At 46.4% G+C, this 26,828-nt stretch overlaps 1 protein-coding gene and 1 pseudogene across 1 annotated transcript; both read left to right on the top strand.

Moving 5' to 3' along the window:
- The first annotated feature begins 576 nt into the window (after positions 1 to 576).
- LOC109770241 (condensin complex subunit 2-like) lies at positions 577 to 17,872 on the top strand (annotated as a pseudogene).
- A 1,157-nt stretch (positions 17,873 to 19,029) lies between these two features.
- Positions 19,030 to 26,251, top strand: LOC109770249 (protein FAR1-RELATED SEQUENCE 5-like). Its single transcript, XM_020328958.3, has 5 exons — positions 19,030 to 19,261; positions 23,188 to 23,807; positions 23,906 to 24,897; positions 25,436 to 26,015; positions 26,240 to 26,251. Exons 1-5 carry the CDS (start codon positions 19,030 to 19,032, stop codon positions 26,249 to 26,251), a joined length of 2,436 nt encoding a protein of 811 aa, XP_020184547.3.
- The last annotated feature ends 577 nt before the right edge of the window (positions 26,252 to 26,828 follow it).

Here is a 26,828-nt window from a genome sequence, read left to right as displayed (position 1 = left end):
TGGCGCGTGGTTGCCGGGGGGATTCATCATCCCCGCGCGTGCCCCAGGGCGCGTACGGCGCGTGGTTGCCGTGGTCACGGGCCTTCTTGGCGAGGGCCCTGTTCCGCCGGTCGGCGATGGCGGCCTCCCGTCGCTGTACTTCTACCCTCCAATCGGCGTTTGTCATGCCCGGCGGCTTGGACGGCGGCGCCCTCGGCTTCCTCTGCTTCGGCTGGGCGACGGAGGCGGTCGCGGTTGCCGCGGCGCGGGGGACGACGTACTTCTTCGGTGCCATGGCGGCCGGCTGGGAGGCGAGCGGGAGAGAGAATGACGGGAGGAAAGGAGAAATGGAAGGGAACTGGGGGAAAAGCGGGAAGAAACGGCGGGAAGAGGCGCTCGACTCGCCGACAGGGCGGACCCACGCGCGCCTTTTTGCTTGTGCCGGCGCCCCAGGCGCCCAGGGCGCCGGGTTCTGCCTGGGTCCGCCGGCATCAGATTCGACCCGAGCCGGCGAAAAACGGGCTTTTGGAGGGCGACTGAGCCGTTTTTTTTGGCACCGGCGCGGCAAAAACGCCTAGGGAGGGCCTGTTGGGGGCGCGGGTGGAGATGCTCCAACCCCCGCAAATCCCCCGAACCCGATCCCCTTTCCCTCGCCGCCGTCCTTCCCCACGAGATGCCGCCCGCCGAGGACGCCTCCGCTGCCGCCCCCCCGCAGGCGCCGACTCCGCCTCCCGCCCATGGGATGGGTCGGCTCGAGGCTGCTGCTGCAGTCGCCGCCGCCTGCGTTCCCGCTCGGCTCCAACGACGACCAGCTCGAGCGCGCTCGCGCTCGCGCCATGGCCCGCGCGGCCTCCGTCCGTCGACGCTCCCTTGCCGCATCTCTCGCGCCCAAGACCCCGCATCCCAACCTCCTCAACCGGGACGAGGTCATGGACCTATTCCATAACTGCATCAAACTCGCCTCGGAGAACGTACGTGCCTCACCCACCGTCAAAACCCTACATCGCTCCTGGATCTTACTAAGCTTGTTTTTTTTCTTCTCTATCTGTGGAAATTTGGCAGAAAATCAACCAGAAGAATACGTGGGAGCTGGGGCTCATCGACCACCTCAGCAAGATCATCCATGCTGGGGAGGAGGAGGACGACGAGACCAACTTCCAGAAAGTGCGCGTGATATGATCTTCCGTTTCCTTTCTTATTTTCAATTTGGGAACAGCTTTGTGTTTCTTTTTCTTATAAAATAATAAGATTGAGGAAACATTATGGTTTTGCGACCAGGCTAGCTGCACGCTAGAGGCTGGCGTCAAGATCTATTCTCTGCGTGTGGATTCGGTGCACTCTGAGGCGTACAAGGTGCTCGGTGGGATCAACCGCGCAGGAAGGGGGGAAGAGGCTGGTATGTATCCACTTGCGTTGTTAGTATCTTCTAATTGTGCACCAATTTGAATTTATTTGTCTCGTTTAAGAGGCTGGTATGTATACAAAGCTAGTACAAAGTTGGGTCATCTATTTTGGAACGGAGGAGTATCTTCTAATTGTGCACCAATTTGAATTTATTTGTCTTGTTTAAGCGGCTTGGTATAAATTGCAAATACTCTTATAATGCTGGAAACCAACTTTGCAAGCTAAACTCTGAAGTAAGCTGTCATACATGATGTCCGTTTGTGGTTTACTGATAAGATCAGTTTCTAAACTGATGCAAAGGAAAATAAGAACATCTTTTAGGTTTTTAATTTAAAAATATCACCATATCAGGACGACCTTAGCACCTTTTTGTTAAGGTAATAATTACAGTGTAATATTACCATTTCTTTGGGAAACCACTCAGTGCTACATTACCATGTTACGCTGGTTTACACGAGTGTGCACTTTGCATGAGGCATCGACCTTCTGAGAATGGCGTAGGTTTGGTTTGGTACATCTTTTTTGTTTTATATTGTTATATGACTATTGTTGTGAATTCCCTATCTGTTTACTATTGTCATAAACTTAGCTTTGTGTTCATAGTTGCAAGTTTAATAACCATAGAAAAATATAAGCTGCACAACTACATTACAGTGTTTTGATTTGGAAATTGTAACAAGATTTGGGAGAAGGTGGCGATGCAGAGCCTGCACAAGAAGAAGGCGTCAACAAAAAGGATGTTGATAGGAGGGTACATTTCTTTAATACGATTTTTCACTACCTGCACTTCACTTGTTCTTTATCTTGCCAATGCTGTTTCGGCTATGCAGATTTCACCTGCTTCGACGCTGGAGCCCTCGTTTGAGGCTCTTAATGTGAAGAAGTTTGATGGTATGTTTCAAGCCTTTTCTCATTGTGCTTCTGTGGAATTTATTAATTCTATAATGGGGCTGAAACTACAAGGTCATTTTATTTGCAATTATAGCTGCCTTTACGGTGGATCCTCTATACCATCAGACCACTGCTCAGTTTGATGAAGGTGGAGCAAAGGGGCTCTTATTGTATAATCTTGGAGTATATGGCAGTTGTTGTGTGCTTTTTGATTCGTTTGAAGCGCCAGACAAATGCATCTTATCTGATCCTGAGAAGGCTGAGGTGATTGATCTTTCATTTGCTAAAGGTAATATCAGTTTGTCGCTCTGCTGTGTAGATGCAGAAGTGGTAGAATTTTTTTTGAAACTGACGAATGTTTTAACATTTTGTAATTCACGAACAACTTTTGAATTTTTATGGTATTTTTCAATTGTTGAATATTTTCCGACTTGACGAAATTTTGTTCAATTCATGAATAATTTTTAATAGACGATATATTTAAAAAATCATGAACATCTTCTATTTCCGTTTTCAAATTTCCGAAGACTTCTTTTAATATGCGAACATTTTTTTAAAAACCGCGAAGATCTTCTAAATGCACAAACATTTAAAAATCGCAAAGACTTAAAAAAAATATTATTTGCAAACTCGGATCTGTTGGGCCAGGCCAAGCCATCAACTACTCCTGGGCCTCGGTCCAGCGGCCTATATGGTCCAGCACAAGGACACGTGTCGGCCTTATGATACTAGGACGAGGACACGCATCGGCATTGCATTGTCTTTGCGGCCCGACTGGATGGTATTGCTGGTTTACAACGCGAGCATCACCGCTCGTTTGGTCAGGGAGATGACGGTATTGCTCGTGGACAAAAGAGCATTACTGTTGTTTTGGTGGCTCGGCCTGGCCACCCCAGGGGCGCGGCCCAGTTTCACCCACTCCACCATGACGAAGAACAGGTCGGCTCCTGTTCTAACTCCGGCGATGGCGAGTCTTCGTCCAGCACCAGCTCATCACAAGAAATGATATCGATGCATGCAACAAACTGACCATTGCATGTCGTGCTAGGCAGTCTCAATTCATTGAAAACATAAGTAGTGAAAAATTGTTGCGGTTGTCATTTCGTCGTCACACTAGGGGTCCGTTACGCCGACGATACAACACTCCCCCGCCGATCGGCCCGGCCCGGCCACCCCGGGGGTCTTGCTCGCCGGCACGATGGTCCGCTCGCCCGCCGACTGGCTCGGCCCGACCACCCCACACTCGAAGAACGGGCCAACTCGAGTTGCTGCTCTACGGTTTGGGCGAAGGCTGCACCTTGAGCTCGGTCTTGCTCGCCGGCACGACGGTCCGCTCCCCTGCCGACTGGCTCAGCCCGGCCACCCCAGGGGCGCGGCCCTGTTTCTCCCACTCCGCCAGGACGGTGGACATCGCCACCGGCCCACCCGGCCAGGTCCGCCACAGGACGACCCGACACGTCTGAACCGCCGAGCGCAAGGGTCCGACGGATGACCCGTTCGTGCCCACCCGTAGACGATACGACTACCCGGACCCCTGGGACTTACTCCACCATCTCCCCCGCCGACTGGCTCGGCCCGGCCACCCCAGGGGCGCGGCCCAGTTTCACCCACTCCACCATGACGAAGAACGGGTCGTCTCCTGTTCTAACTCCGGCGATGGCAAGTCTTCGTCCAGCACCAGCTCATCACAAGAAATGATATCGATGCATGCAACAAACTGACCATTGCATGTCGTGCTAGGCAGTCTCAATTCATTGAAAACATAAGTAGTGAAAAATTGTTGCGGTTGTCATTTCGTCGTCACACTATGGGTCTTGGTAGATACATGCAGTCCTGGTCTCGCTGTGCCAATCGTATGTGACGCTTGGTGGAGAGAGCTCGTCCAACAGTAAGCGGCTTGTCTTGTTGTTCTCCGGTGAGCGTCACATACTACTAGCATTCCTCGCCCACGCCTGCGTCCCATGCTTCCGTCGCCGCCCATGCCGAAGTGGGTGAGCGCCTCGTAGAAGAAGCCATGTAGCGGGACGCGCATGCAGGTCTCCATTGTGCGCAGTGGAGGCCGACGCGGAAGGGCAGAAGAGCGACGTCCACATCAACATCTGGCAATGCTCTTGTCCGTTCCTCTTCCGGTCGTACTCCTTTCCTAATGTCGTACTTCATGCTCGTGGGATCCGGCTGGCACCACTTTTTTTGACAGGGACGGAGTGGAGGCAAGCGACCTCGAGGGCAGCCCGGCCACCCCTATAAAGCTGGGCAATTATTTGCTTTTGATCTAAAAAAACAGACAAATCACAGACTGAATTAGAGCATCGCTAGAGATCAGGAGGCTTGGGGCGTCTCACTCTTAGATTTGTAGTAGAAAGGTCAGACGCCATGCCAATCAAACAACGCATGCCTTTTTTTTGATTGGCATGGCGTCTGACCTTTCTAGGAAGCCGAGAGGCTCTGGCCAACAACAAAGTCATCGAGCAGGGCCTGGGTGCGGGCGAAGATGACATTGCGATTCTTGCCTGCCTGCTTCTTCTCGGTGACAGCCTTCTCCTTCTTCTCGAAGTCAATAGCCGCAGGCTTCTTGAAGTAGGTTATTCTGGGTTGAGAATGCGGGCAGAGAGGTTATGGAAAGCTAAAAAATCAAAGGATTCCTCTGGCCCGGTGCTAGCAGGCGCGTGTGGTCAAGGCCGCATTGGAGATAACATGCACACAGGGGCCGATGCCTCGTCCCCACGAGGCCACAACACCAAAGACGCTCCCAGCGATGAGTTCATGGAGACGTGCGCCTGCCAGCACCTAGCGATTGACGGTAGCATCTCATCCTTCCACCGTGCACTCCTCCTCTCCGACCGGGACGTTGATGCCTCGTCCCCACGAGGCCACAACACCAAAGACGCTACCCAGCAAGCAAAGGTTGAAGATTGTCCGAGAGTTGATCTACAAGAGAGGTTATGGAAAGCTAAACAAGCAAACGATTCCTCTGGCCAACAACAAAGTCATCGAGCAGGGCCTGGGTGCGGGCGAAGATGACATTGCGATTCTCGCCTGCCTGCTTCTTCTCGGTGACAACCTTCTCCTTCTTCTCGAAGTCAATAGCCGCAGGCTTCTTGAAGTAGGTTATTCTGGGTTGAGAATGCGGGCAGAGAGGTTATGGAAAGCTAAAAAAGCAAAGGATTCCTCTGGCCCGGTGCTAGCAGGCGCGTGTGGTCAAGGCCGCATTGGAGATAACATGCACACAGGGGCCGATGCCTCGTCCCCACGAGGCCACAACACCGAAGACGCTACCCAGCGATGGGTTCATGAAGACGTGCGCCTGCCAGCACCTAGCGATTGACGGTAGCATCTCATCCTTCCACCGTGCACTCCTCCTCTCCGACCGGGACGTTGATGCCTCGTCCCCACGAGGCCACAACACCAAAGACGCTACCCAGCAAGCAAAGGTTGAAGATTGTTCGAGAGTTGATCTACAAGAGAGGTTATGGAAAGCTAAACAAGCAAACGATTCCTCTGGCCAACAACAAAGTCAACGAGCAGGGCCTGGGTGTGGGCGAAGATGACATTGCGATTCTCGCCTGCCTGCTTCTTCTCGGTGACAGCCTTCTCCTTCTTCTCGAAGTCAATAGCCGCAGGCTTCTTGAAGTAGGTTATTCTGGGTTGAGAATGCGGGCAGAGAGGTTATGGAAAGCTAAAAAAGCAAAGGATTCCTCTGGCCCGGTGCTAGCAGGCGCGTGTGGTCAAGGCCGCATTGGAGATAACATGCACACAGGGGCCGATGCCTCATCCCCACGAGGCCACAACACCAAAGACGCTACCCAGCGATGGGTTCATGGAGATGTGCGCCTGCTAGCACCTAGCGATTGACGGTAGCATCTCATCCTTCCACCGTGCACTCCTCCTCTCCGACCGGGACATTGATGCCTCGTCCCCACGAGGCCACAACACCAAAGACGCTACCCAGCAAGCAAAGGTTGAAGATTGTCCGAGAGTTGATCTACAAGAGAGGTTATGGAAAGCTAAACAAGCAAACGATTCCTCTGGCCAACAACAAAGTCATCGAGCAGGGCCTGGGTGCGGGCGAAGATGACATTGCGATTCTCGCCTGCCTGCTTCTTCTCGGTGACAGCCTTCTCCTTCTTCTCGAAGTCAATAGCCGCAAGCTTCTTGAAGTAGGTTATTCTGGGTTGAGAATGCGGGCAGAGAGGTTATGGAAAGCTAAAAAAGCAAAGGATTCCTCTGGCCCGGTGCTAGCAGGCGCGTGTGGTCAAGGCCGCATTGGAGATAACATGCACACAGGGGCCGATGCCTCGTCCCCACGAGGCCACAACACCAAAGACGCTACCCAGCGATGGGTTCATGGAGACGTGCGCCAGCCAGCACCTAGCGATTGACGGTAGCATCTCATCCTTCCACCGTGCACTCCTCCTCTCCGACCGGGACGTTGATGCCTCGTCCCCACGAGGCCACAACACCAAAGACGCTACCCAGCAAGCAAAGGTTGAAGAGTGTCCGAGAGTTGATCTACAAGAGAGGTTATGGAAAGCTAAACAAGCAAACGATTCCTCTGGCCAACAACAAAGTCATCGAGCAGGGCCTGGGTGCGGGCGAAGATGACATTGCGATTCTCGCCTGCCTGCTGCTTCTCAGTGACAGCCTTTAGAGTAACATGTCCCAAAAGGCAACATTGATAAACGAGAGTATTTAAAAAATGATCATAGTTTTCAATTTAAAAATTGAAAAATTTGAACAAATTTCAGTTTGAACAATTTTCAATTTGAACAATTTTAAGTCTGAACTCTTTTAAATTTGAACCTTTTCAAGTAAAAGAAACGAACAAAAACTAAATGCGCAAATTTCAGTTTGAACAATTTTCCATTTGAACAATTTTAAGTCTGAACTCTTTTAAATTTGAACCTTTTCAAGTAAAAGAAACGAACAAAAACTCAAGCTCTAATGGAGTGATCTGTGCTGATTGAGGATATGAGTTCACAATTTATTTGGTGCAGTATTATTGTCTTATGGGGTAGTAACAATAGTGGAAAGATTTTTGGTGCAGTATTATTGTCTTATGGGGTAGTAACAGTAGTGGCAAGCTAGATCTCAGCGATAATATCCAAGTGAGCAGCTCGATTTATATATGTCCTTTTTATTAGGTGAGTCTGAACTTATTTTTCGTCCTCTCTTTTGAACTTCTGTTATTCTGAAACTAGCTTCCAGTAGTGTTCCAAAGAGTGGGAGTGACACTGAATTGGAAGTTTCCACATCTTGTGCTTTTTATCATGCTATTAGTTCTTTTTTGGTACATGCACCGTCGACATAAGAATTTAGCTAAAAGTTATTCAGTTTGATCAAAACTAGAGCTAGCAGCAGCAGAACCCAGCAAGCTCAAGTACTCTGCTATAGCCTGCCCCTCGTTGCCAACCTCATAGTCATCCAGAGCGTCCCCCGTCAGCTCATTGGCGAGCTCATTTTCCATCAACCTGTCCCGTACTGGACGTTGATCATTTTAATGGTGTGCTCTTTACATGTTGCTTCCAATGGGATTTCAGTGAGTCGCTACTACTCTTTGACAGAACAAATTGAGCAAATGATAGTTCACATGCCTCTATCCAATGACATCTCTCCTACCTTGAGGGATATCATGGCTCAGTTTGATGAAGAGAATAAAAGGCCATCACATGATGCATCTTCCGGGCAAATGCTGGTGATGGAAGATCAGGTGGTTGACAGTAATGATGACAGCATGCCACCTGATTGTGGAACTTGGGATTTTGGTGGTTGTGATGATCAGGACAGTGCGTATGATGAAAACTGCAACCCAATGAATTTCAACTCAACAAACTATGAAAAGGTACTTGTAAACTAGACAAAATTGAGACATGGTCCTTCAGAAAAATAGTTACTACCTGGTTAGGGAAATATCTGTTGTCTACTTGAGCATTATGTACTTATCCATGCACTCCCTCCATTCCACAATAGAAATCCTCTTAGCCTCTCGAACTTTCCTCAAAATACTGGTCTTTCTAAACTTCCAACGCAACTTTAGTGACGGTGTTCCAGTTTATCGCTTCATCAATGGCATCAAGAAAAGAGTTAATTAATCCTTCTTGACTTCTTGTGCTTCTGTGCCTTGCTTTTAGGAGGAAAAAGAGGCAATTTAATTCCTTGGTGATAAAAAAGATATGGGCATGAAAATAACTGAAGGGTAACATGGACATCTCACTCACACTCTTAACTCTTGTGTCCAACTCCCAAACGATATCTTTTGAAACGAGGGAGTATTTGAAGGCATATGAGGAAAAGTCAATTAGTCATAGGGTAGAATTATTGATTTACATTTTGTATCTTGTACCTCAAGCATTTCTTTTGTTGTTATAATCTGCTGCCTACAACTGAGTATTGCTATTTCTCTTCTATTAGAACAATACCCACATCCAAGGTAGTACAAAAGAACAGTTATAGTTTGTGACAGGTTCAAAGTTCCAAACCTGATTCTACAAATTTGTTGTCTTGACGTGTATTGGTATACAGGGAACCGATGACTATGAGTACACTTTCCAGGGTCCAGACGGTCCTGATGTAGATGAAAGGCTCGAGAAAATTGCAGATTTGTTGTCACTCGGCGCGGGATTCTCTTCCAAAACAAATGCTTGGGCTGGACCCGAGCATTGGAAATATCGAAAAGTTAGAGGTAAACCCTGGCTAGTCCTATTATGATTCCATTTCAAATTAGCTTATTTAATACTGAGTTTACCATTGTCTAGATCTGGAGCCTGCCCAAGCTTCTTCTGGTGATTTGGAAGTAGCAAAAAAGGCAAAGAAGAAGAAAGGCAAAGAGGAGCCTGATATTGATTTCACCAAAGCATTGGAACATGAGAAGGCAAATGTTTTTGCACCTCCCAAGAACCCAAAATCATTGTTGCTGCCTGCAAATAAGGGTAGCTGCAACAATAAACTTCCAGAGGATTGTCATTACCAACCCGAAAGCCTTGTTAAATTATTTCTTCTTCCAGATATTTTGGTAATGCTTACTTTCATGAAAATTATTCTTGATACGGGCCTAGGATCGGGTGTAATAACTGTGCGCCTTTTTTTGCAGTGTCTGGCTCGGAGAAGAAGAAAACCACTTGGTAAGTTTTGTTACATTCTCGCATTCTGTATTTGAATTGAAGATTTTCTCTTCCTGCTTAAGACTTTATTGTGCTTCTTTCTGGACCTGCAAAAATTGAAGCTTGAAAACAATAGGTTTACTTTTTTTCTTTCTATTTATACTATATGTGTCTTTACAAGTTAAAATTGTTGTTCCTCGTGTATCATATTGCATTATTGTACTTCTTTCTGGACTTGCTGGTTTTGATTGAAGACTTTATTGCTCTATTTACACAATCCGGGAAAGATTTAATCTGTTATGAACATTGACGTTAGGTAGCATTCCCTTAGCAGTATGTCTCAGCTTACAGTTGATTTTTGTACAGCAACAACAACAACAAAGCCTTTAGTCCCAAACAAGTTGGGGTAGGCTAGAGGTGAAACCCATAAGATCTCGCAACCAACTCATGGCTCGGGCACATGGATAGCAAGCTTCCACGCACCCCTGTCCATAGCTAGCTCTTTGGTGATACTCCAATCCTTCAGGTCTCTCTTAACGGACTCCTCCCATGTCAAATTCGGTCTACCCCGCCCTCTCTTGACATTCTCCGCACGCTTTAGCCGTCCGCTATGCACTGAAGCTTCTGGAGGCCTGCGCTGAATATGCCCAAACCATCTCAGACGATGTTGGACAAGCTTCTCTTCAATCGGTGCTACCCCAACTCTATCTTGTATATCATCATTCCGGACTCGATCCTTCCTCGTGTGGCCACACATCCATCTCAACATACGCATCTCCGCCACACCTAACTGTTGAACATGTCGCCTTTTAGTCAGCCAACACTCAGCGCCATACAACATTGCGGGTCGAACCGCCGTCCTGTAGAACTTGCCTTTTAGCTTTTGTGGCACTCTCTTGTCACAGAGAATGCCAGAAGCTTGGCGCCACTTCATCCATCCGGCTTTGATTCGATGGTTCACATCTTCATCAATACCCCCATCCTCCTGCAGCTCTTTTGGGTTTCATCTCCATAAGAGTGGCTGAGTTTTTACGTTGGCTCGCCAAGCCTATCACAACCCTCCTCCTTTTCCCAGGCTTGGGACCGGCTATGTTGAGACAACATAGGCGGAGTTTTACAGTTGATTTTTGTAATCTAAAAAAAATGGTAGCCCGGTGCACATATCTTCCGCTTGCGCAGGGTCCGGGGAAGCGTCCGACCACTTTGTCTTTTGTACGCAGCCTTTCCCTGCATTTCTGGAAGAGGCTGTTTCCAGGAAATTATTTTATAATCTGCTGCAGAAAAATAGCCTCAAAAGTAAAAAAAAAATTGTCAAGAAAATGATAATTTTGATAAAATCTGGCTAGATGATCCCACTTAGCAGAATCCGCCGCAATGCGGAACGAAGCCTGCAGCTCATACTAGGTTATGCCTTCATGAGTACTATTTGCCTATATTTCTGTTGATGTGATTTTGTTATTTTTTCTGACATCATTTATCTGGTACAATGGTCCACGGTGCCTTTGACCTCCTTATAGATGATTCAAGGGGCAACAGCGATGACTTTATGCCATCCAGACATTGGGACGATGATGACCTGGGCAATGATCATGTTGATGAAGGGGATGCGGCTAGTGATGTGGAAGAGCCAGTAAATCTTATTGCCAAACCAAGACAGGTGCATCCTCTGCCCCTTCTGCTTTCAAGACATTCATCTCTATGTACTTATATTTGGACGTTGTCCTGTATGTTATCTTTCTGTGTCCATCTGAATGTCAATGGCCAGAAAAATCATCAAATGAACAATATTGTAGGCTTAAATGGCAGATAGTGGTTTAATCTCCACCGAGCAATTACTATCACCAGCTGTATTTAGTGCTCGTGATTGTCTTTGCCATATTATGTTACAAGTTTACAGTAATATACTGATCCAAGGTCAAGACATGTATAGCAAACAATATTGAAACAAGGTTTACGAGTCGACGAGTCGATGAGTCGTTCCGAGGTTGAGACTCGTAGACTAATCGTGACTAGTCTATACTAGTGCTGGACTAGTCGACATGGTACTGTAGTACTCAAATATTAATACCTAGTAGGTGTATGTAGTATGTACTAACAGTACAATATGCAATAAAACGAAGTGCTAGGCGATGCTCGCCAGGCCCAGCCCAGTGCCACGCAGCACCCCCCAGCTGGCCCATTTGGGCCCAAGTAGCCAGCCTACTTAGCCTCCCAGTCACTGGAACCCTAGCTCCCGATCGATCCCAGTGCCGCCGCCAGCACCATCATGCACAGGAGCACGCGCACGCGCGACCCGTGCCTACAGCCGCCTTCCGCCGGCCCCGGCCGCTGCCGCCAACCACAGCCATGCCTCCTCCTCTCCTCTCCTCTATCTCTCTTCTCTCTCGTCCCAGGGCCGCGCACGCCTACGTGTCACGGCCATGGCCGCCGCCCGAGCATGAGCTCCGGCCGGGCTAGGTGACTTCTTCCCTCAAAATTTTGAGTCGCTCGACTCAAATAGCTCGACTAGTCTACGACTAGTCTGTCGACTGCTCAGACTCAACCAAGTAGTCTACACGAGATTTGTAGTCGGCACTCAAGTTGTGACTCGTAGACTAGTCTGTCGACTAGTCTCGACTAGTCTCGACTAGTCCCTCGACTCGTAATCAGTGTATTGAAATAAGCAGTTGGAAATTTGCTACATGGCTCCAAGATACACATTTCCATATTTCACTTTAATTGTTTGAGGATCCAAGTCAGGCAGTGGGTTGTATGCACTAAGGCGCTTATGTGGACTTGTGCACCAAGTTCTATAGTTTACCATATAATGGTATGCAAACCTCTGAAATGACTTGACAACATTCAGACGACATGCATGTAAACATGCCATACAATTTCAGGTCAAAATTTTACCCACACATCAAAGACCAAAAGGGACAAATTCAGCAGTGAATATTTCCAAATCTGAAATGAAACAATGTTCTGGTGCTATCTAGTACTCCCCCCTTCCCAAAATCTTAGGCACATAAACTTCTCTAAAAAAAGCCGAAAATGTAAGGCAGATTTGGAACTCTACCTTCTGGCTCCCAACACACGGTATTCTCTCCCGTACAGCCAGATTGGGAACTCTATGTTGCGGTTAGACAGAGCCCACCTTGCCTAGCTCTTCCCGCGCAATTTCTCCTCTAGAGCCACCCTGTTTGCTATTTTCATGGATCGGACAACCATGTTTGTTACAGGATATCGTCTATAACTGTGCGGTTCAGCAACGACCATCTGCATGCTATTTTTTCTGCCAAAAGTTTACGCGCCATAGATAATCATAAGGAGGGAGTACTATGCTTAGTCAATTTTTTTCTTTTATTGTTTCGTAGTGAGAGGATTGAATCTGGATCTGATTTTTCATTTCATGGTAGATGCATGTAGGAAAAAAAATAGATGTTTTCCTTAACTTTTTGAATGTTGAACTAAAGGTGTGGTGCGCTGAGCCGCTGATTGCACCTAAAATCCTCAGTGCTCTCAAGTCTCTCAAAGGATCTAAGCACAATCTTAGATGTTTTTACACGAAAGGCTTATATAAAGCCCTAAACAGCCGGCACCCAACCATACAAACACCGCACTGAGTTCATCAGTATAACAATTACAGCCCAAAACAAATCAAACAATAAAAGAAATATCAAATGTCTGATACGGCGACAACTTAGCACTCGGCACGAGCTAGGATTGACCCTTAGCCGCCCTAATTATAGAGTGAAGAGCTCTGATTGCTGCCATCGGTGCTCCCAATGGTGCTCTGCTTTCTTCGCCAATGGCATCCTAGTGCCATGCAATAGAGATAAGTTGCTCCTCTAACATGGTATCATGAGCCCTGGTTTAGTTTTTTTTCTCTGGACGTGCAACTCGTCCAAATCAATCTTGATCAAATTCTTCTTTTTCGTCTCGTCACATCTGGATTGTTTCCACAGCTCCATTTTAGTTCATACCCTGTTGTCTTCTCTGTTTTCCTTGCTCAAATCGGATCACGACCTCGACCCGGTGGTGAGATCAGACTGAGTTTTTTCTAACATATAACTATTGGACGAATCGGGCCGTTGCTAGGCCGGGCCTCCAACTCGTACTCTGCCTTCTGGCCCTCGCCGCTGTGACTCATGCCATTTGGGAGCTTGGCTGGCTTGATTTTTTCTTCTGCTGCCACCATTGCCAGTCTCTCTAGCCCGTTGCCTTGTCTAGTATGCGCTTCATAGTTCTATATTTTCCGCTGTGTCCACCAAATTCGTTGCTCTTTCGTGTTTCTCATGCCATGCGAGGCCAGTAGGCCACCAAACCTTTATATGTCTGCCTTCTTTTCTGGTCCTAGTCCATTTCTAATACAACTTTTGTGGTCTTTCTGGTCCTTGTTGTCTTCAATAGGATTGTTATGGCCTCCTTTTGCATCGTCGTCGATCTATGTCCATTTTATTGCCGCCGTGTTTCTTTGCTGCCAGTTTCTTGGGCTATGATTTCTTGCACAATGCTTCATTCTCTTGATGTGCCGTCTTCTTTCGATGACCCATCTTCTCTTGTATCTTCCCATGATGCATTATCTTCTTGTGATGTGCTGCCTTCTCGGTTACCCCCCACCCCCCTGCTTGATTTAACAGTTTTTTTGTCTATCTTACTATACATTTGCCCCATGTGGTATGCAATAGGGGTAAGTTGCTCCTCTAACAGGAATCACCCACTTGATGGTCAACTTGTTTCTAATATTCGACAGAGCCCAACTCTGCTGCGAATCATGTCTAATTGATCCTACGTCATATTGACCTAAGGTGTCCCCACTTAAATCGAAGAAATCACCAAAACAAGAATGGTTCCAGTTGCACATCAGGAGTTCCCTCGCGCAGCTCCACATAAACTTGGTCATCGGGCACCAATACGCAATTCCCGGAACTTGGCCCATTCCCCTTCCGGATCTGATCACTAGAGGGCAAATTGCCTCGAAATAACTTCCGTGGGAAGATCTTAACCTTTAGAGGGATTGATCTTTGTTAGATGTAGCAATCATAAACTTTCAATAACAAAAGAATTGTAGTGTACACAGAAGAGTATTCACAGGAGTGCACCCTCTGACTGCACAACATATGTCCAGGCCACCACATGCACAAAGTAAGTGAGCACATCTATGAAATTGTTCATGATACTGGACCACCGTATTAGATGACATGCCCACTCGGTCTCTTACTGCATTAAAGCAGGGGCAGGAAGTGATAACATTGCAACAGCTACACTCTTCTTGGCACACATTTTGAATAATGCTTAACGGATGTGCAGTGCGAAGCGGAGATGGTGAGTTAAAGCCATTTTGAAGAACTGTCTCTATCTACTTTTTAGCTATTTTGACTTGCGCCAATCCATCAATTGTATTTGGAATTTAACGATGTATCACCCCTATCGATTCAATCTTGTGCATGATCAATCACTTCATATTCAACCTGCACATAAACTTTGCTTTGTGCTGCTTAATAGTTCCCTAGGTTAGGAAATCACATGTTAAATACCTGGGGTGTGTTCCCCACCAAACATTTGGCTAGACAATTTTGATCAAGGTTTTGTGCGCCCAAGAGTTGGCCAACCTTGGCTAAAAAAATTACTAGAGTGGGTAAGGAGCTATTGGCATGCCAAAAAGTTCGCAACCATCCAAACCAAGTCCAAAGTTCTGGCCATGGCCGAAAAATTGGTAAGGCACATGTTGGCTACAACCAAACATACCCTTTAACCTGTTCCACTGATGTCCAAATTTCACTCCTATTCATTGGGCACTGACCCAGGTTGTTTTCTTAGTGTGGGCATATTTCTGTATGCTTTGATTGTATTTTCACTTTTCTGGAATCAATGGCTAATGTGTTAAAAATCACATATGAATGTCTGATGCTTTCATGAGTTCATGGCTCTGCATAGAGTTGTTCAACAATTCGTCAGCCACTTGGGGTATTAGTTTGTCCGACTTAATCAATAACACGGTTTCAATATGCTCTGGATCTTGCCTGTACCTTTGCAATGTTATTGCTAGTATTTTGGTTTGGGTAGTATGTTATCATAAGAATTTGGGTTAAAATGTATTGTCATGATAAAGTTTGAGTCTTAAGTGGCTAGTTCAGTCTGTCCATGGGCATGCTTTGTAATTTAGTAGAATGCAAGGAAATATAATTGTCCTTTTGACCTTTTCCTCATAAAGAGTCTTCTCTATCACCACCACCACCACCACCATCACCACCACAGCCTTTAGCCCCAAACAAGTCGGGGTAGGCTAGAGGTGAAACCGATAAGATCTCGCAACCAACTCATGGTTCTGGCACATGGATAGCACGCTTCCACGCACCCCTGTCCATGGCTAGTTCTCTGGTGATACTCCAGTCCTTCAGATCCCTCTTCACGGACTCCTCCCATGTCAACTCTTCTCTATCACCACTGGTTTATTTTTTCCTACAATCATCTGATCTTGCTTTCAAACCAGCCAATATCTATCGACCCTCTTCTGCACATTATACCCTGTTATGAACTACTGTTTCTGACACTGATGATGCCACATAATGTCTGTGCAACATCGGGTTAGTCTATACTCGACTACCGAGGGCTCCTCCAATCTACAGTTGTTGGCCTTTGGGCAGCGTGCTAAGCCCAAACAGTTATATACAGAATTTTTTATTGTTCCAGGCTGATGACTCTTATAAGTCTGAAATTGACTTATGTTGCTCTTTGTGGTATAACCAATTTACTTTTGGGCTGTTGGTCAGTTCTGAGCTGATGCCTGTTTTCTTTGTGACTGAATCATAGGTCAATAAGATCGATGTACAATATGACAAGGTATCGAAACAAGTCGATGTTCATGCCTTAAAGGAAGTGCTCTGGAATCACATTCATACATCTGCTAAGACTGCTGATCTGGTAATACACGTGCTTTGGTTACTACTAAGTACTATCATCAAATATAGGTCTAACTGTCATTTTTTATGTAGATTAGCTGTGGCATCCCCACTTAAAAGTACTTGTTTAGGCTTGATGGATTATGACTTTTTTCCTATTCATTGCAATGCTACATATCTTGATGGATTTTTTGATATATTACATACGGGGCCACTGTAATCTAATACAGTATATACCAAGTAACAACCATGCTATTGCCATTCACTGGCTTTCTTGGTCCAAAACAGTTTTTGGTAATCAAGTTGCTTAGACTAAGGTGACATTTTGGGTCTGAGTTTTTGTAAGGATATTCTGTTTGTCTTACTGTAATAAGCAATAGCCTTACTGCTCATCGCTGGAATGTTTCAAATTGCTATGGGCGGGATGTCCAACCTTTGAGGGACTGAAAAGAAATATCTTTAGCCGTCGAAAACAAATTTGTTGTGGTTTGACAATTTTTTGGGTGCCACATATTCTTAGTTTGATTTAAGAAAACACAAGAATTTTCGTTGTGACCAAACATGGAATATTTGAAAAAAGGATCATTTGCAACACAGGCAACTGGAGTTATGTAGTACTTACATTCATATGCACCTACATACCTAATACGTTGCCCATGTTTTATTGATACCTTTAAACAAAAAACAAGGGTTTTAATAATAGTATAGTACTTAAAATCAACCCTCCTACTTGACTTTATGCTCCCTCTGTCCGAAAAAGCTTGTCCCAAGCTTGTCTCTCAAATGGATGTATCTAACACTAGGTGCTAGATACATCCATTTGAGGGACAAGTTTTCTTGGACGGAGGGAGTATTCATTAGCAACACGGGCAACTGGAGTTATGAATCTATATTTGTATGCATCTACATACCTACTCCGGTAGTGGCATAGTGCACTCATGCATTTAAACGGGGCCTTAAAAGAACATTGTTACTTAACAGGTTTGAGTACATGTACATTTTTGTCAGGGGAATAGAATAAGTTTACATGTAAACAATTAACATCGCCATGTGCACACATTATATTACATTCTTCACTAATATTATGATTTCCTTACTTTGTTGGTAAGAACCATTTTCCCTTCCCGTCTTCTGGTTTGGGTACGAAATTACTTGTAGTATTTAAGCCTGATTGTACTTGGTCCTGCAGGAAAGAGATGGCATAGAACCGTCTCTGTGCCTGACGAAGGTACTGCATGATCTTCCATGCAGTAACAGAGATGTTTCAACGACTGAAATCTCGCCACACCTCTATTTCATTTGTCTCTTGCATCTGACAAATGAACACAGCTTGACGCTGCGCGACTGCCCGACGTTGGATGAGATCGACATATACATTCTGACTTCACCGCTTGTGAAGTAATCTCTGCTCGTCTGATATTTTATTATGCTACACTGCATTTTGTATCATGTATTTATTTAATGCCATTTCTAATTGATCGGGATTTCCCAGGATGTATATGCTAACCTGCAAGTGCTTGATGGCTATCTGTAATCACCTTTCGTGGCATGGCTTATGTGATGAACATCGACATATTTTGCCATTTTTTTTAGCAAACATGTTTTGCAGTTCTTTTTCCACATGTATCTCGCCAATAGCAAGAGAATTAATGGTTGATCTTTTGGTTGACATGCGTTATTTTCTGAAGACGAGACATGGCTTTATTTGTCACTAAGACATTGCTAATCATCACTAAGGGGATTTTACAACGTGGCTACAGAAGCCAAAGACCAAGCAAATTCGTGGAGTAAACTTGCCTGTAGCATTTCTATGGCACGCATCATATCATTTCTTCACATCAAGAATGTATCATAAACTTGCTGCATGTCTTCTTTTTTAGAAAAGGAGGATGACCCTGGCCTTTGCATCTTCATCTTGAAGATGCATGCAGTCACTTTATTAATTATTCACAAAGATCTTATAAAATAATACACCAATACGTTTGAAGCCATCATCTTGCAACATCTGTTGCTACTCCTATCCATTGATGAAGGGGTGCATAAAGTGTGAGCCGAACACTCAGACTTTTCATCTAGCCTAACAAGCCGGAGGCCCCAACTAAGTCACATACATGGTCTGGGCCACAAACCGGTCTGATGCACTCATAGGTTGTTGCTGCCGTCTTCCATCAACCCATCTTCAGGTATTGATACATCGACCTTGCCAGCCTGTCGTCGACGCCCCCATGGCGCTAGACAATGCCTCCTCCTTATGTGCGTCCATCATCATGCATCCGTCGTTGAGACTTTGTTGCGCCTCACCGCCGAGACTCCATGACGTCGACGCGTCACAGTGAACGCCGCTCCACCGCAAATGTCGTCCACTGGTCCCTCGAGCCTATTGACACCTCCAAGAATGACACCCTTGAGAGGGGTACGACATGTGAGCGCCGCCATCATCCGATCTATTGATTTAGGGTTTCCCCCGAAGGTAGCAGATAGGGGTCTAGAGCTTCTCCACGACGACGCCTTCAAAAGGGGATGACGCAAAAACGCCGCCATCGCCGCCCTTGCAACGTGCCAAGAGTAGGGTTTTCACCCAGATCTGTTCGAGAACCCTTCATCCAGCATCGTGTGCAGGGGACCGCCACCGATCACCGCCGCCGCGCATGGAGCAGGCTGCACCAGCTGGATCAGATCTGACCGGAGACTAGACCCACCATGCCGCTGCCGCAGTTGAGGTCAGATCCCGGCGCCGGCGCGGGGTGCCGTCTCGATGAGGACGCCACCGCCTCTCCATGGGGCTGCCTCCCCGGATCCATGGATCACGGCCGCTACAGCCACACAATCAGCTAGAAAAGGGCCTCGCCGCCACCTTCCCCGGAGCCATCCGAACTTCGCCGGAGGGCGTCTCGGGCGGCGGCGAGGAGAGAAAGGTGCGGCTGGGGAGGAAGATGCAGGAAGGTGGCAGTGGAGGGGAGATCCTGCGTTGGGTGGTGGCGGTGGCAGCGGCGCTAGATCGAGGCTCGCGTGCGTGAGTCGCGAGTCGCCTCAACTCCAGTTTGTCTTGTTGACCAAAACCATTGACTGTAGAGCACTACTAGGGATCAGACTACTGATAGTTTGCATCTATCAGACTAGTCGTAGGCCGTTAGATTGGAAGCAACATGTCCGCCCGATCTGGTAGTTTAGGCCCACAGGAGATTAGCTGTAGCCGCTAATTGAGTGCTTCCTAACTGCTCCCGTAACCCACGCCCTCCACGCAAGGGTTCTCTCTCTCATCCGTTTCTTACTCCCTCAGACGTTGCTTCCTTGATGCAAAGTTATCTTCAGATCAACGAAATATGGCGCACCTAGCCCCTGATATTGGGCGTCCTGCTTCCACGGATAGAAATTGTCTATGGCCTGGTCTGAGTTTAGAAGCAGGAGGTGGTACTGCAGATTGGTCCAATCAGCAGCTTGCAAATCCCACGATTGTTCATGGTGGCGACAGATGATATGTTGTGTATTCCCATGTTTCTGTAGTGCTTCTATTGTGTATTGGGGGTCCTATGGTGTGTCTGATGCATTGTTTTACATCAGCTCATGGTAGATGCGTTTGACGAGAGAGAAGATTAAAATTGGGGGTAACAAGTTCGATGGAAGCACTTTTTATTGAGTAGCGATGCACCAATGTTTAGTTGTAGAAGCAATGTCGGCCTTTAATATATTGAGAAGCAATCAGGTTTAGAGTATGAAGATTTTTTCCCCACCCATGGAGACTGAATGCGCATAGATGAATATGGTCCAATTTGATTTGCGAAGCATCAATTTGTGCTAATTGATGGGCAAAGTTTTGATAAATTTAATTTCAATTAAGAAAAGAAGCACGCGATAAGTAGGGTAGGTAGCACGAATTATTAGGGCATGAAGCATCGAGACAACGCTCTGCCGTCGAGAACTAGAGACCACATAGTAGGTGACCGGGACGACGATGGGTTTCGGAGCTCGCTTGTCCGTGCGCATCATGGCTATTGTCGTGTGCAGCTACCGTATGTTACATCGCACTAGTTTTGGTGCGTCTCACCACCATAGAGGGCAAGATTGCTTCATGGAAGAGAGATCCGAGACGGCAAGGGGATTGGTGCGTTTGTGACGAGAGGGTTTATTGGTTAGGACGTGGAGAGAAAATCAAGCTAGCATGGGTGAGGGCGCACACATCTCTCGATTTTGGAAGCAATCTAGTCCATGGGATAAAAAACGGATCAAAGTGTTTTCAATAAAAAATACTCATAAAACTTGCTTCTAGTGCACAACGATTTTGCTTCGGTGTAACAAAAATGAATCTCCTGTAGCATTTTATTTTGTTTCTAATGCAACAAAAAATTACTTTCACTATGAGATAAATTTGCTTCGACCACAATCAATATTTTTGGGTCCCGATAACTGCCACACGTGTAGTGTATCGGGTGGTTGTGCCGCACGCCTCATGTGGCATGGATAGGAACCCGCCCGCACGACCGCGTCCGGGCGCGCAAAGCCACAGCCCGCACGTCCGGTGTGTGGCAAACCCGCCCACACATCCGGGCCAGACGACCACGCTGCCCGCACGACCCAGCCGTCCCGGCCTCCTTTCGATCCCCAGTCCTGACTGCCGCCATCGTCTCCCACCTCTCGATCCCCTACCTCCATCGCCGGCCTTCTCTGGTTGCCATGGCAACCAGAGCAGATCCGTAGGGCCTTCCCACCGCTAACCACACCACACCCCTCCCCCACCCCCACCCCCCGCCCCCACTCCAACCCCGCCCTCCAAAGACAACCAGCTAAAAGCAGGTGAATCTCCGATCTCCTACTGCTTCTCATCCTTCTTCTGGGCAGAAAATTGCAAATTTACCAACAAAGGTGGCGACTGGATCCACGCTATGGGGGCAAAACACTACATGGTTTTGTGTGTCTTCACGTTTGCCAAGCAGCATACACCAGATCTGCCATGTACTACGCTAGAGTTAAGCTTAAGTTCTCAGTTCGCTTGGTGCAAGTAGTTGGTGATGAATGGATGCGTAGGAATCCCTAAAAAAGGAAGAGAAATGAGAAATTTGGAATAAAGGGGGTAGGAAAATTAGTTGCCACTTGTGTCTAACGTCGGTTGCCACCTATCATTGCCGTTAACTGCCACCATGTTAACTTGTTGCTTGCCATCCTATTGTGGTGGTTGTTGCCATCGAATCGAAAGGATAGCTGGCACCCAGATTTTAGAAAAGAGAGTGGATGTGCATGTCCTACTTGCCATGATGTGTTGGTTGCCTACGCATGAAAATGTGAAGACTGCCGTGTTATCTTGTACGTGCAAGCAGTAGAAGAATACATTTTTTGCGGATTGTTGATGCGTTCTTGTTCATGCAGTGATTGAGAACACATTGGCAGAAACAAAACGCGGAAAGAATGAATCACGAAGATGGCGCTGATCCTTGGGTTTCTCAAAGGCCAGAAACGCCCCCTTGGGATGCAGCAGAGTACAGTCAACTCATTTCTGCAGGGCCGTTGCTGCCACTACTAGAGCAGTACGCAGGCATTGGTATGATGCATGATAACAAAGAAAAGAACATTTGCCATGTTCGCGATGATGAAGATGACATTCTACTTATGTCCTACACTGTCATTTTTCGCAGGTTCTTATGACCAAAACACACTCAGGGGGGCACCATGGCAAGTTCAGTCACAGGGCGCTAACACTGACAAATGTACGGGCAGCCAACTTCAACTAGCTAATGTGGCAAATCAAGGTAAACGCATACGAAAAATGAAACATACTGGTGTGGACATGAAAAATAAACTTGCAAAGGATGGCAAAAGACTCACGAGTTATGTCGGGAAAAATGCAGAACCTTCATGCAGCACGTGGCATCAGGCGGCACCCATGTACCTGCCATCGACGTCATACACAGGTGAGTCCATAAAAAGTGAAGTTGCAGACGGTGAATTAGCAGAAGGAGCATAGTTGACAACTGCAGTTGCCATGACTGAACAACTGCAGTTGCCATCCCTGGACAACTGTAGTTGCCATGTCTGGACAGCTGCAGTTGCCATGTATGGACAACTGCAGTTGCCATGCCTGGACAACTGCAGTTGCCATGCCAGGACAAACTGCAGTTGCCATGTATGATCAAAAATGTGATTGCAATGTACAAACAACCGTGGATGGCAAGTGTGAACAAATCTGTGTGGCATGGTTGGACCACTGCATGTTCCATGTTGAAGAAACTACAGTTGCCATGCATTGACCAACTACTACCATGATTACAGGTTATTACGGTGGTGCTACCTCGGCAAACGTCTCATGGCAAGCTTCACAGATTGCAGACAGAGCACGTCAATTTGGTGTGACAGACCACACAAGATGGGCACATGCGGCACAACAAGGTAAGGAAATTTGAACCACAAAAACAACACTGTATTTGTTTTTGTGGGAATAGCATGTGAGGAAAAGAAGATTTGTAGCAGTGATGGTGGAAAAAATCAAACAGAAAACGCTAACAAGTGGTCATGTGCAATGACTCATATATTGTCTTCGGGATTTGCCAATTGCTAAAAGCATGTGTGCAGCACTAATGATTGATCGCATTTGCCTAGTGAGCTCAAGCATAGAATACAAAGTTTTGATGCTAGAATATACTGGTTGCCATGTATTGGCAACAATATTTGCCATGTATGTAGGACTGCAGCTGCCATTGATATAGAATGCAAGTTTTGGTACTGAAAGGAGCTGGTTGCCATGCATTGGCAAAAGTAGTTGCCATGTTTGTTGGACTGTAGCCGCCATGACTGGAGAACTACATTTGCCATGCATGTCCACATGCAGACTCACGGCTTGCTGTTTGAATGATGTCATGCCAAATCACTTGCAGTTTATGTACTCCGTTACGATGAACATGTCATTCAAGCAAAATCTTACGCTCGTACCTGTTTTTTTATTACAGGGCCTTCAACTACAATCAACAGCGGCGCGGGGACATCTACTGCGGGGAGCTCTGAGCGCACGGAAGACGCGTTCCACCAGCCAGCCAACAATCATGCTGCAAACAATGCCGAGTCAGAGTGGGAAATGGCAATCATTCCAGCAATGCCGACAAGCACACCTTTGAACACAAGCACTGGCAACACTCAAGTAGATGAAAGTGCCGCCGATACTGAAGTGAATGATGAAACTGATGACGAAGCACAAGGGGATGAAGATGGTGGGAAATCAGAGATCATGGTACCCCAGCCACCGTATCTTGGGCAGAGATTTGAATCGTTCGCAGAGGCAAAGGAATTCTACCAGACATATGCAAAGTTCCATGGATTTGCGGTCAACACCGAATACCATAGGAAAATTAAGAAAACTAACGAGTACAACAGAGGTGAGATGAGGTGCCACAAGGCACGAAGGAACAAGAAGGGGAAAGGTGTTGCGCCTGTCGTTCCGGAACGAAAGAGAGGTATCATTCTCAAGACGGAATGCCCTGTCCGGTGTAAGCTAAACGTAGATGGAGCACAGTGGGTGGTCACTGAATATTTTGACGAGCACAACCACAAACTCATAAAGAAGTTCGACCTGGTAAAATTTCTGACCGCCCACAGAGGATTCACCCCCCTCGAGAAGAAATTCATAAAGCTGCTCATGATTGTAACGTCGGTCCATCAAGAATGGTCCAGATACTATCACTCATCCACAACAAAAAAGGGACTTTGAGTAGCATGCCCTACATACCAGCTGACGTCACAAACCTAAAGGCAAAGTACCGTAGAGAGAGCAAGTTGGCTGACATAGAGGCCACAATGGCCTACTTCGATGAGAAAGCGAAGGAAGATCCAGATTTCTTCTACAGGATAAGATTGGACGATGAGGACCGTGTCAGGAACATGTATTGGGTGGATGGTGCTGCAAGAAGAGCCTACAAACATTTCCGAGATTGCATTTCATTCGACGCGACATATCTCACTAATATGTACAAGATGCCATGCGCTCCATTCATAGGAATAAATAACCACAATGAGTCGTTGCAGTTCAGATGCGGGCTCGTTCGGAACGAAGACACGGATGGGTACGTTTGGCTGTTCAAGACCTTCTTGGAGTGCATGGGTGGACTTGCTCCGATGAACATAATAACAGACCAGGATTCTAGCATGCGTGCAGGCATAGAGGAGGTCTTTCCGTTGGCAGTGCACAGGCACTGCAGGTGGCACATTATAAAGAAGGCTGAGGAGACAATAGGACCGTTCTTTGCTGACCGTCCAGACCTGCACAAGGCATTCGAGCTGTTCTTGGACCACAGCTTGACGGTGGAGGAGTTTGAAAGGAGTTGGATGGTTATGATTGAAACATATCAAGTCCAAGACCACGAGACGCTTGCTAGCTTGTGGGAGAAGCGAATGTACTGGGTGCCGGCCTACTTCATGCAGTGCTTCTTCCCGTTTCTGCAGACTACACAGCGCAGTGAGGGGTTCAATGCTGTTTTGAAGTGGTACGTGAGCCCTGGCAACTCATTACTACAGTTTGCCAAGCAGTACACCGCTTTGCAACAAAAAATACTGGGATCCGAGCTACAGCAAGAAGCAAACACTGCGCTCAAGCAGCCAAAATTGCTAACGTATTTACCAATGGAGAGGCAGATGAGCAAGATATACACCAACACGATTTTTAACAAGTAAGTCAGTTGTGTTACAATCTTATTTGCACAAATCATGAAGGTACCAGGTGCCATGTAGAATGCAATGCGGTTGAAATGCTTATTTGAAAATGATGATTGTGTTGAAAAGTAGCCATTAGGTACAGAGTAAACATGATATGTAGCTGTCGTGCTTAATGAACTACAGTTTGCCATGCTTAATGAACTGCAGTTTGCCACGTTCACTCAACTGCAGTTGCCATGTTTGATGAACTGCAATTGCCATGTTTGATGAACTGCAGTTGCCATGTTTAATGAAATGTAAATTCCAATGGCCATGATGGTATGGAATGCAAATGCCAAATTGAAGTTGTTATGTAGTTGCCATGTTTAAATGAAATGCAGTTGCCATGTTTAATGAACTGCAGTTGCCATGTTTACTCAACTGCAGTTGCCATGTTTAATGAACTGTAGTTGCCATGTTTGAACGAATTGTAATTCCATTGGCCACAACAAACAAAAGGTGCTACAAAAAACTTCACACAAGAGTTTAACAAAAACCACACATAACTTGCAGATTCCAGGAAGAAATAAAGCGTGCCAGCATGTACACGGCTTTCCAGGTGGACGAACATACGTTCAAGGTGTGTTCTATCATGGGCATGTCGGATTCAGAACCTGAAGACCCAGACAAGGGAAGGAACTACTTTGTGAAGGCATCGATAAGCGAAGGCGAATACTACTGCCAATGCTGCAAATTCGAACGGGACGGGATTGTGTGCTGTCACATTCTAAAAGTAATGGACTTGAACGCGGTGACACGAATGCCCCGCCATTTCATAAGGTGGCGATGGACTTGGGACGCTGACGACGCATTGGCGCCGCAAACATCAAACGCAGTTTTGGCCGTGCATGACGAGAGACCAGAGTCAACCATGGAAGCCGTGAGGCACGTTGTGTTGACAAAGAACTATGCTGAACTAATTGATGAAGCGTGCAAGAGTGATGAGACAGCAAAGGTCGCAGAAAAACACAGGAAGGCCCTCAAAAGAGAGCTTGATGAGATCAAGAAGAGGAAAGCTAAGGAAGCCTTACACAGGTTCCCCCGCACATCAAGTGTGCCTTCGTCCACAGGGCCATCATCTGAAAACTCGGAGGTAAGATCTGGAACAGCAAGCACACAAACACAAGTTAGGAACCCGCCCCGTTCCATCACAAAAGGGCGTCCAAAAGAGATAAGATACAAATCGGGATTGGAGATTCAAGCAAAACATAAGAAACCAAAGAAAGGGACGGACAATCCGTAAACAACATTGGAGCACTTTGACTTGGTCCATGGTGACATTTTTTTTGTAATCTAGATGTTCTAAATTTTGTAAAGCCTGGAGAATGACTCTTCAGGTGCATCAGAATTTGAAGTAAAAATGCCATGAAGGAATAGCTATAGTTGCCACGTGTATGGCACTGAATTTGCCATGTTACTTGAACTGAATCTGCCATGCAATTTCTACTGAATCTGCCATACCATTTCTACTGAATCTTCCATGCCATTTCTACTGAATTTGCCATGTTATTTTTTTACTAAATTTGCCATCTTATTTTTTACTGAATCTGCCATGTTAGTTGTACTGAACATGCCATGTTAGTTGTACTGAATCTTCACCGCGTAGATTTCCATGTTCAGTCAGCGCATTTTAGTCACACATATTGTATTCTAGTGCAAACAATGGGAAACAAGCTGAAACGGTCTTGTGCAGCAACCGCATAGGTTACTGCTCCGTGATCAAACTACCATGCTAGCCGGTACAGTTAGGAGTGCAAAAAAACTGAAAAAGCCAAACAAGAAAGAACGATAACTTTCACTAACCATGACTGATCTACTACATTTGCCATGTTTTCAGACATCAAGGACGCATTCAAAACACCATGCCGGTACTACCAACCCACAAGCACATAATAATACTGAAAAC

Source organism: Aegilops tauschii, chromosome 3 (genome assembly GCF_002575655.3).
Source record: "Aegilops tauschii subsp. strangulata cultivar AL8/78 chromosome 3, Aet v6.0, whole genome shotgun sequence".
In the NCBI taxonomy this organism is placed as follows: Eukaryota; Viridiplantae; Streptophyta; class Magnoliopsida; order Poales; family Poaceae; genus Aegilops; species Aegilops tauschii.
This window is presented reverse-complemented; position numbering and strand designations above follow the sequence as displayed.